This window comes from Podarcis melisellensis, assembly GCF_964234715.1.
Source record: "Podarcis melisellensis genome assembly, chromosome: 2".
NCBI lineage: Eukaryota > Metazoa > Chordata > Lepidosauria > Squamata > Lacertidae > Podarcis > Podarcis melisellensis.
This window is the reverse complement of record NC_138529.1, coordinates 22,432,170-22,443,668: the sequence shown is the minus strand read 5'-3', so window position 1 is coordinate 22,443,668 and position 11,499 is coordinate 22,432,170. Positions and strand designations below refer to the sequence as shown.

Sequence of the window (11,499 nt, the reverse complement as noted above, 5' to 3'; positions counted from 1 at the left end):
TACAGTGAAAATTTGTTGAAGCATTTCTGACTCTACACATCACCTTTGGCTGTAATTTTTTTTGCGGAGAGTGGGGCGGGGCGGGACTTTTTGAAGTAGCTAGAAAACCCCAGTATTCATGCTTCTTTATTAAAATGATTGGATGTTAATTTTAGGCACAAAAATGACAAGGAAGATCTGGGGAAATTTCCTAGGGGTTTTGTAGAGGTTTCTCTAACCCTTTGGAGCAGGTTTGTGGGGTACAGGGGGCACCGACTGAGAGAAGAGCCTGTTCCATTGTGCAGGTGCAAATTTTGGTGCTAACAAAATGAATTCATTGGCTGTAGCCCAAGCTAGTTATATTTTAGGGAGAGATTTTCCTTAAGAGATAAGTCTTTGAATTCTCCTTGTCTTAACATTCTGTGGTTTGGAAAGCAGCTTATACAAAGAACTGTTCATTGCTGCTTTTAAATTTTATTTACCCTAAAGGATGCATTTGCAAATCATAAACATCTCATGACAAATGCTTTGAGTGCAACAATATTTTTCCCACTGAGAACAATGTTTTGATTGAAAATCAAGTTTGTTGGTGGTAATTGGTCAGAAAGTAAGTCTCGTAATGTGGGTTGCTATAATATGCTGTCCATTGAGAGTAAAGACTTTCTTTCCAAAAAAGCATGTCACATGTTGTGAAAAACATCACTATGAAGAGCATATTTCAACTGAAACATTTCAAAATGTTTTGTATACCCTGCAACATATTAAATGCCTGAATTTTATTAAGGACACTCTTCATGTTTTGAAAGGGAAGCTCTCAAATCAATTGATTTGAGGGATTTTGGCATGAAGGTAATAATTTATTTTGATGTTCTCTTGGGTGTTCTTAACCAGGTGAGAGAAGTTGCTTCTATCTAGTCGCACAGATTATTGCCACCTATAACAATACCCACAATATTGTTGGAATGGGTCTTTTGAATTTGTGCTTATGCAATATTTTGCGCAGTTCCTTCTCTGAGAACAAACCTTCAGATTAATCCCATGCAGGCATTTGCCTGGTTCAGGCTCTGTCCCAGTTGCTCTGTTCCAGCTCCTGCCAACCTAGCAGTTCAAAAGCACGCCAGTGCAAGTAGATAAATAGGTACCATTGCAGCGGAAAGGTAAACAACATTTCTGTGCACTCTGGTTTCCATCACAGTGTTCCATTGTGCCAGAAGCAGTTTAGTCATGCTGGACACATGACCTGGAAAGCTATCTGTGAACAAACCTCAACTCCCTCAACCCGAAAGCGAGATGAGTGCTGCAACCCCATAGTCACCTTTGACTGGACTTAACCATCCAGGGGTCCTTTACCTATGAGTAGAAAAGGCTCCCACTTCAGAAGTTAGCCCTCCAACTCATGGAGTGTGATGAGGATGCAGCTAGTACTCTCATTTCTACTCCCTCTCTCATTGCACAAGGGTCAGAATCATAGCTTTGAAAGCAAAGTGCAAACCTTACAGCTATATTCTTTATTTATTTAGAAAGCCAGACTTGGACCTTCAGCTAACAAAGTCATATCTCCAATTGAAGACCGGAGCTGTAGTTTACCATCCAATAACCTTGATCAGGTTAAGCTGACAGATTTCAACTTTCTCATGGTGCTTGGAAAGGGGAGTTTTGGGAAGGTAGGAAGCCTTGATGATTTCTTCTCATGTGCCTTATTTTAATGGGGTTTTGTGTTTTACTCAAATGAATAATACACAGGGGCGGGGGGTGGGGAGCAACAACTATTAAAGGAAAAGGAGGAATACTGAATGTATGAAGGAAGAGAGTCAGTGTTCCCAATCCTTGATAAAGGGAAGAACTGTGCTAAACAGAATTAGTAACTACTGGGCATGTGTCTCCAGAAAAGCAGACTTAATATCCTCGTAGGTGTGCTGTTGTGCTCAGAGTGAGTATAAAATAGGGAATGCAAGTTCTCAATCCATTATTGTATTGGATGGTGAAGAATTCAATAACTGCTCTTAACTGCACCGAGTGCCCTCACATGTCATAATTCCTTGCCTGGTGCCTGATTCCAAATAACATCTGTATTCAAGACCTCACCTAAGAAAAGTAACATTAGTGAACAGCTCAACATCATGCATATGGGAGTCCACACTGCTAACATTTGAGAAAGGAGGATAATAGCTCAACCCCCTTTTTTTTCATTTCTGAATGAGATGCATCTTTAATTGCTTAATGGCTGACAATGCTGCAGACCATTCCTTAAGTCATAAGAGGCATTCTAAGAGATGGCCATGCGACTTTATGATTAAAATTTGAATTTACAAGAGTAGGACTGTCTTCTAGTTCAGCTATTAGCCACTAAGCAACCTGCTATTGTTCTGTTACTTTAATGGTGTTTAATAAAAGAAGATGTAATCTCTACATCAAAAAATATGTACATATTCCTGGGAGGTGTAATTGGCTATTGAGATCTGATGCAGTTCCTTATATTTATATTTTTACAAAACTGATTGTGTAGCATAGCTTCATTGTAGAACAGTAAGATTTTAATAAGAATTTGACTGCACTTCCTTAGAGCAGGAGACAAATCACCAGGGCTGCTTGTCTATAGATTTTTATAAGAAATAACCTGTCTCTTGTGGCCATCAAATTTTTCACCCTCTCCTTTGTGCAGGTGATGCTGGCAGAACGAAAAGGGACAGAAGAACTGTATGCAGTCAAAATATTGAAAAAAGATGTGGTGATTCAGGATGATGATGTAGAGTGTACCATGGTTGAAAAGAGAGTTCTAGCCTTGCAGGACAAGCCTCCCTTCCTAACCCAGCTTCATTCTTGCTTCCAGACTGTGGTACGTCACATGTTCACGGGTGACCCTGATTTCTTCTGACTCCTGCGGCTATTGAGTTGTCTGCCAAGGTCACCACTCTTGGCACTGTCTTTCAGTAACATTCACAACAAACTTCTGAGCTCTTTGAGATTTAGATGGTAATGATAATTTAGTTAACAAATTGTTAAAATAAGGACAGAGTTTTGAATATACAGGCTCTAGGTGGAATTCTGCGTACCACATGGTGCTGTATGCATGCTTGAAACAGGGGCTACTCACACAACAAGACTTTCCTGCCCCCCTCCACCCCCCTGCACACACCCTAGACCTGTTCTGGGGTTCCCCAACCAGCCAGAGCAGATTAGGGGTGTGGGGTGCCCAGGGGATTAGAGAGGCGGAAGCCTCATTGTGTGAGAAGACTCTGGTCCATGCATGGAACAATTTGGTTGAATCCCATCCTCTTCATTTTGTCATTGAACTAGGCTTGCCATATGTCAAGTGTTTTCCTGACATCAGCCTTAAGCAACAACTAGCAACTTTGCTTAGAAATGACTGCCTCTAGAACCTTTGCAGTAGATATTTCAAACTTAAAAAACTCATCATTGGCTTTCTCATGCATGTTCAGTTTAACTTGAACTGATGATGCGCAAGAAAACTAGTCAGTTCATCCATGCACACACTCATTACATGATGGGTGTCAATGGGTGATCAGCATGTGTGAAATGGCTGTTCCAGAACTAATAGCACAGGCAGAGTTTTTATAATGCTTTTCAGTGAAGACAGTTCACAGGCTGAGCTTACAAGTGACCATGCACCAGACTTCAGTGAACTCTGTCACTTTATTCTCTGAGCAATTTCTCAGATGCCGTTCTGAGCTACAACCTTGAATGAATTACGGTTTCATTCTGTATTTCATTCCATATTCTCCTGGATGGAATTGGATCTGTAATAAAGGAAATAAGCATTATAGAATTAAGAATGGGAGGGGAACCCTATTTCTGCACAAAAGATTTGAACGTGTCATTGAGTAAGCATATGCAGTAAAGCAGTGTAATGCTTATTTAAAATTTTAATTTAATAGCGAGTTTTGTAAGAGATATATCTCTATCACACAACCCCAAAATAAATCTTGAAAGCTGTGATTTGCCCACATTAATTAAAATAATGAAATTTGCTGGGGGCATCCACTTCAAACCAATGAAAAGAAATTTCTTTTTCTAAAAAAAGAAAAAAGAAAAATAATAAGCTACTGGACAGTAAATTAATGATGCTGTGGCAAAGGAATAAAAATGAATGTATAAATCCTACAATAGGAATGCTAAATTAATGAGTTTCTGGTACAGTGTGTTCTAAATATACTTCAAACTGTTTGACTGTTGATGAAGCAATTAATAGACATAAGGAAAAGAAGTCATAAGGGTAGCTCTGTAATTGGGAAGTAAATTTAACCATTTCTATGTGGCACTAAATTGGATCTCTCTCCCTCCCCCAGCTGGGCACCTTGTGTGGGTGAACCGCTCTCCCTGCCCTATATCTGGCACTGGTTCCATTTATTTTTCTGTAAAAAACAGAAATTTAAGGAAATTAAAGTCAACACTGCAATATCAATTTATTTGTTCCTTATTTTGTCTCAGAAATAATGATTGGGAGGGGAAGGCTCCCACCCCACCCCCTCAGTGACAGGCTCAATAATCAAATATCATTATGAAAAGCCAATATGAGTTTGTCTACCAAACAGAAGACGTTATTATAGCTATACATTATTGTTACATGGCTGTGTTATAATAATACAGATTTGTGTTCAGTGTAGATCTGCTTAAGATTTCTCTTAAAAATTTCATAGTGACAGGTCTCTGCTGCCTGATATATATTTTTGCTTTCACGTTGTATGCTAGGATCGCCTATATTTTGTCATGGAGTACGTGAATGGCGGTGACCTCATGTATCATATCCAGCAAGTAGGAAAATTCAAGGAGCCTCAAGCCGTGTGAGTGTCTCTTTCTCTGTTCATTTTCAAATCAGAGTTGTCATTTAATATTTTGTTCTAGGGCTATATTTGTCCTCTCTCCTTCCCATCCCCACCCTGCCCCCTTTACTAGGGTGTGTCGTTGGCAACCCTACGCAGTAACTCTGGCTTCCAAAAGCTCGTCAGTATTACTCAGATTTGTGAACTGCTCAGAACAATTACATTCTAGGCGCCAGTCATTTCCGTTATCTTCATGTAATTAAGTCACTGAGCATTTGGCAAGGAAATGTTTTTCTTGGATCTCTGTATCCTGTGCGACTCTTAAACAAGCTAAGCCACAGTGGCAGTCACAAAAATTAGATATCGTCTAATAGGACATATGCTATCTCCTGTTCACACAGCTTTTGTCAGGTTTTATTATATTTCTTTTAAGCTTTGTGTAACATTCTGGGCTGATACCGATAACTCTCCTTCAGGAGAGAAAGGGACATAGGCCCCTCCAGGTTGAGGCCCCTGGTAACCAGCCAGAGAGGCCTGAGGGATCGAAAAGAGCAAGGAAGGACATAAAACAGAGGTCTGGAACCTTAAGCTCAGGCCCAAATGCAGACCTCTCTATCTGGCCCATAGAACACTCTCCAGGCCACATTCCTTTCTTGACACATTCCTTGAGTTATTTTGCTGGTTGTAATAAAGCCCAACAACAACAGCAACAAAAACAAGCAGCCTCCCATACATGCACACAAACAGCCAAAAAAACCCAAAAAAGCCAGAACAATTTTTAAAATAGGGAGAGGCAGCGGTTCCTTGGCAAGTGCCACAATGGAAGCTCCAAAACATATTCCTGTATCTAATGTGGTGTCCTTTTCTTGCAGGTTCTATGCTTCAGAGATCTCAGTGGGGCTGTTCTTCCTGCATAAAAAAGGAATCATTTATCGGTGAGTATTCAAGTCACACCCAGAAACACTTTTGTTTGCTCTGCAGAAAAACAAAGTTTGTCACCACCGGCGGAAAAATAGTTATGAGGGCAGGAAGAAGTTGGCTGCATGCATTCTCAGGAAGGAATAGGTTAGGCTGATAAATGGTAACTGGCCCAAGGCCCAACTAGTGAGTTTCATGGCTAAGTGGGAATTTGAACCCTGAATTGCTTGATTATGTGGTCTATTCCGGCCACCTTAGAGCATAAAACTGAGTATCTGGAAACTGAACAATAACCACAGCAGTTGCCACAATTCAGACTAAAGAAACAAATGTATTCCAATTTCCAAAATGAGAGTATACATACTGCATAAGTGGAAACTTCTGAACTCCCTTTGAGGGCAGAATACTTTAGGCAGAGTACAATACATGTTACAGTAGTTAGTTCTTGGAGTTTCACAGTATCTGACCACCTGAGATTCTCACACCTAACCCATGAGCACTCCCAGACTATGAACCTGTGTCACTGGAATTGAAATCTCCACTGGAGCCCATGGAGAGGAGCATTGTCGCCTCTTGTTTGGATTCAGACTTTTAATTTCTGTGTGATTTCTCATAGGGATCTGAAATTAGATAACGTAATGTTGGATCATGAAGGGCACATTAAGATTGCAGATTTTGGGATGTGCAAGGAGAATATGGCTGATGGAGTGTCAACGAGGACCTTCTGTGGGACTCCTGATTACATTGCACCTGAGGTACTTACTATCTGAGACGTGAAACATCATACAACCATTTCCCCAAGGCTACTGTGAAATGCATGTTTAAGCATCCAGTCCAGTACCAGATTCCTTTCACTGATAATCACATGATGATAAAAATGGTGCATAGTGACAAACTGGGGAAAACCACACCCTCCTCCTGGGCCTTCCTGAAGCACTGCAAGCCCAATTTGGATGGGCAGTTACAAATTAAGTACAGTGAAGGAAAACTTTGCCAAGCAGTTACCATATTTTTCGCCCTATAGGATGCACTTTTCCCCCTCCAAAAATGAAGGGGAAATGTGTGTGTGTCCTATGGGGCGTGTGCAGGCTTTCGCTGAAGCCTGGAGAGGGTCTCCAGGCTTCAGGAAGCTATCCACAAGCCTTGGGAGCCCGCAGGAGTTCCCGCCGGGCTCCCAAGGCTTGCGGATAGCAGCCTGTTCTGGGGGCTGGGGTCGGGGGAAGCTCGGGTTTCCCCCGCCCCAGCCCCGTGCCTGGGAGGGAAATAATTTCCCCCCTTTATTCCTCCCCCCCCCGAAAAAAACCTAGGTGCGCCCTATGGGCCGGTGCACCCTATAGGGCGAAAAATATGGTAATTTGTCTCTTAGGCCCAGTGCTACCCAACTGCGTTTATCCAAAAGGAAATCATTGACACCGCCAGTTTCTTTGAGTTTTATAGGTTATACAGCCATAAGAGTAAAGTCTGAATTTACCACACAGTTATATCTTGAATTAGTGTCAGTTAGGACTGGCTTGTTATTTACAGGCAAATAAATCCTTACTTGAATTAATATATATTCATATTTTGTGTATCTAGACATCATCTCTGTCAGTGAAGCAAGTGAGCCGAATGGTTTTTTTTTTATTTGGCTCTCACCTTTCTGCTCACTTTCCTTTTATATCATGAAAGGGAATAATTCAGCTTCCCAATTACTTATGTCTTTGAAGTACACATTCTCCCAATTAGTGCCTCAGACAGCACCTGTTTGTTAAGTGTGAACGCAGTTTCCACTCTCATTTTATGTGGCGTGCATTAGCACAGTAAGGCTGCCTTCCTGCATTTTATTTATACTGCAGAAATTGAAATGGAATAGAATTCAATTGATGATTCAACTAGTATGTCTTTAACCAGGGTTTGCAGATTTAAAAAAATGCCTTTAAAGCCCCAGAATAAAGCAATAATTGGTTCAATGTTAGTGTTGACTTCCTATGAAGTTCTGTTACTACAGCAGAGCAAAAGGATCTCGGTCTCTTCCATTAAAACCAGTGTTTACTAACATTTATTTTTGAAGTAGCATGTAATAGATCTGGTCTGCAATGTGAATTTCCACTGAAACACCTTGTTTAACATACTCAACTACTTCACCAAACAAATAACTGATGTTCAGTAGTCCTTGTGCAGATACAGCACTTAGGGTAGGTTTACACATAATGCTTAAACAGGTGTTATGTGTACAAGTGTCAGACTTGCACACTCCCTCTTTCTCCCCTGTGGCCAGAATACTGACTTCTGCTTAGCTTGTGTACAAAAATGTAATCTTGGTTTGAAACAGGCAATGGCTAAACAACCTAGCTTCATAATTCCTGATTCGAAGTTGGCTTACTGAGAATCATCCATGTGCTGCTAAACCATGGTTTAGCATTAAGTGCAAACATACCCTTAATTCTGGTTAGCATTCACTATGATTTGTTTCTTTAGCCCCTGCTAAAATCAGAATGTTTTACCTTGCCTTCCCTCTGGAGTTGATTCATAGGAAGATACTGCCAACATCAGTTCCTCCCCTTAACAAACATAGAAACTGGAGAGTTGAGAATATTGTCTTAACCATGGTTTGCTTGTTGCAGCTTTAAAACTTCATGCAAACCATGGTTGTAAACCCCTGATTGCACACTGTGGCCATTTTTTGCCCTTTTCAGTTTGCCACAGTTACAATGTCTGTAGCCAGGCCCATGCAGAGCTTGTCTGAGGTCTTGCTATTGGCATGCCAACATAAATCTGGCGGGTCTCCACCCCCCCCCCCACCCCGCTGGCTCAGCCCTCTGAGGCCTGTGGCTACTCCCTGTTCTGCATAGGCCTGCCTGTAGCTGTTCCTGTGAAATGCATGGAGATACAAATGTTAATTACATGAAGCTGAATCAACCAATTGTTCCAACTGTGTCCCTCCATAGCATGACTTCAGTATTTTTCCATTATCTTGATTTTGTTTATAAAATTATTTCTACAGAATATTTCAGTTAGACGTTTGATTAAAAAATAATAAAATCAACCTTAAAACATAGGTTTCTTCATTACAATTCACAGATTATTGCCTATCAGCCATATGGAAGGTCAGTCGACTGGTGGGCCTATGGCGTACTGTTATACGAGATGTTAGCTGGGCAGGTAAGGATGTTTGTGCTTCTGCATTTAATACTTCAATGAGTGAGCATTGATGCCAGGTGAATGATTAAATGTGAAAGATGCCTTATTAGTAGAGAAATTAACAGCAGGGTTGTTAAGATTCAGTTGGTTCAATCCATATTTCCCCCCCCCCCCAACGCTCTATGAAAGTTAAATCAAGTCACGAGATTATAATATGCACATTGTCTGCATAGCTAACAGCTCATCAGCCTTAATAACCAACCTGTTCCTGTGTGCACACAAACTGATAGCGTTTAAGTATGCAATGAGAAATGCAAACACAGAGTGGCTGAGTTCAGTTGAAGGCAACATATCAGTTAGGTTTAATTTTGTTCTGCTGGCTCATGGAAGAGGTGATCCAGTAAGCCATTAAGAGCTAGCCTTCCCATTGAAAGCTGTGCTGTTTTCCATCGCTGGGAGTGAAGGAGCAAAACTGCACATAAAGTGCGGTTTATAGTTATATAGTTCTGCTACTTTTGTCTCCAATACTTAGGGATTTCTCGGGAATCATCGGCCACTTTCAGATTGAAAATAGTTTGTCACCTTCCCTTATGTAAAGGTAAAGGTAAAAGGGACCAATGACCATTAGGTCCAGTTGTGGCCGACTCTGGGGTTGCGGCGCTCATCTCGCTTTATTGGCCGAGGGAGCCGGCGTACAGCTTCCGGATCATGTGGCCAGCATGACCAGAGCAGCACACGGAAACGCCATTTACCTTCCCGCTGGAGCAGTACCTATTTATCTACTTGCACTTTGACGTGCTTTCGAACTGCTGGGTGGGCAGGTGCAGGGACTGAGCAACGGGAGCTCACCCCGTTGTGGGGATTCGAACCTCCGACCTTCTGATCGGCAAGTCCTAGGCTCTGTGGTTTAACCCACAGCGCCACCCGCGTCCCTTCCCTTATGTAATGCAGCACAAACTAAAGCCTCATTCGGATGATCAAATCTTGGTTTAGTAAGCTGAAGTGTGAATGAGTTTTATGTACCTGGACAGAGTCCTTTTGCTCCTCCCTTCATGTGAGCATGGAAACAAGCCAGGAAGCTATGGCTAACCATGCCTTCATGTTATGTCCAAACCAGGAAACTATGGTTAATACCATCCACAACATAAACCCATGGAACTTGTCTTCCTAATCTGGTTTGTGTGGAAGCCATTAACTGTGGTTTTCAGTCTGGATATAAAAGAAAGCTGTATCTAACTGTGTCCTCCTGATTTGTTTCCCAGCTTGTGCAGAGGAAGGAGCAAAATAAGTGTGTGTGCAGTAAGCTCACTCCTATCTTGATTTATTAAGCCAAGATTTGAACATCTAAACTTGAGGTGTGCACACAAACAAAAATCTTCAGATCCTGATTGGGTGCTTCATATAGAAAGCCTATGGACCTTGGAGTGCTTCAGACAACACCTTTGCTCTGTAAACACTGTTACTTTGTTTCTCTCCCTTGATTATAATGTCTCTCCATTAATTATAATGGGGAAATCAACAAACCACTGTAACGTTTTGTTTGTCAGAATTGGATTACATTTGTAGGCATAGCAGAGACATCTGAGGGGACAAAGCCTTCCAAATTCAGGTAGATTAGGCACAGGCAGTTAGGTGTCTTTAAATCTGATTTGGGGATGAGAACAAGTCTTGCTGCTTCTGCCTCTCTTCCAAAAAACTGCTGGGGGTGGGGAAGAAACTCAAGCTTTTACATGCTCTTGTTCCATCCCTGACACTTTAAATTGGAAAGTGTATGCAAATATAATGCTATGAAATGGATGCCAGGAGCAGCATAAATGGCAGGGTTTTGTGACACTCAGGGAGAGGAATCGGAAGGCATATGTGCTGAACTATGGCACTGAGGCTGGTCTGCTGCCCTGTTTGCCTCTCTAGGATAACAGCGCTGGCTGCTCCTTCATTTGGTGGAGTAGAAGCAAAGCCTTAGCAATGTATAGCTGTCACACAGCAGTGTGCACAGAATAGCGCATTATCTCATACTTCAGGGTTGACCTTGGCCACGTTTTTGTTATTAAATGTATCTCACCTTTCCATAAAATGATCAAGCCACCTAACAGCATAGATATTCATCTGAAGGTAATTAAAACTGCCTTCCTCAATCTGGTGCCTCCCAGATGTTTTAGACTCCATCTCCCATCATCCCTGACCACTGGCAGTGCTGGCTGGGGAAGATGGCAACTGGAGTCCAAAACATATGGAGAGCAACAAGTTGGGGGAGGCTGACCTATGCTCAATAGATTAATCTGCGTTTGAGTAAATATTCTGTGTTGACATTAACTCTGAATTACCCATTTAACATTTAATTTAACAATTACCCCACATTTTAACAGCCTCCATTTGATGGCGAAGATGAAGATGAGCTCTTTCAATCAATAATGGAACATAATGTTTCGTACCCCAAAGCAATGTCCAAAGAAGCTGTGTCCATTTGCAAGGGGGTAAGAAAGTTTGCTGCAATTATCTGTTTTGCTGTTCAGGTTAATTACTGTATTTTACTGTTGAGATTATTGATTTTACTATTTTCTATGCTTTATTTAAATATAGTGGTTTGAGATGCATCATCAGCCACGTGTAACGGTTTTGTAGTTGGAGCTACTCCATGGTTCAGGTGGTTTTGCCTGTTCATACTGATGAATATCTTGGAACTTCTGCCTTCCCCATAAGT

At 41.5% G+C, this 11,499-nt stretch overlaps 1 protein-coding gene across 3 annotated transcripts in view; it reads left to right on the top strand.

The window, feature by feature from the left end:
* Positions 1 to 11,499, top strand: part of PRKCA (protein kinase C alpha) — a 198,038-nt gene that overhangs the window by 173,348 nt on the left and 13,191 nt on the right. For all 3 annotated transcript variants that reach the window (XM_081899676.1, XM_081899677.1, XM_081899678.1), the window contains 7 exons: positions 1,500 to 1,643; positions 2,642 to 2,815; positions 4,690 to 4,781; positions 5,633 to 5,695; positions 6,295 to 6,433; positions 8,739 to 8,819; positions 11,165 to 11,272. In XM_081899676.1, coding sequence (XP_081755802.1) covers positions 1,500 to 1,643; positions 2,642 to 2,815; positions 4,690 to 4,781; positions 5,633 to 5,695; positions 6,295 to 6,433; positions 8,739 to 8,819; positions 11,165 to 11,272 — 801 coding nt within the window. The remainder of the gene's footprint in view (positions 1 to 1,499; positions 1,644 to 2,641; positions 2,816 to 4,689; positions 4,782 to 5,632; positions 5,696 to 6,294; positions 6,434 to 8,738; positions 8,820 to 11,164; positions 11,273 to 11,499) is intronic.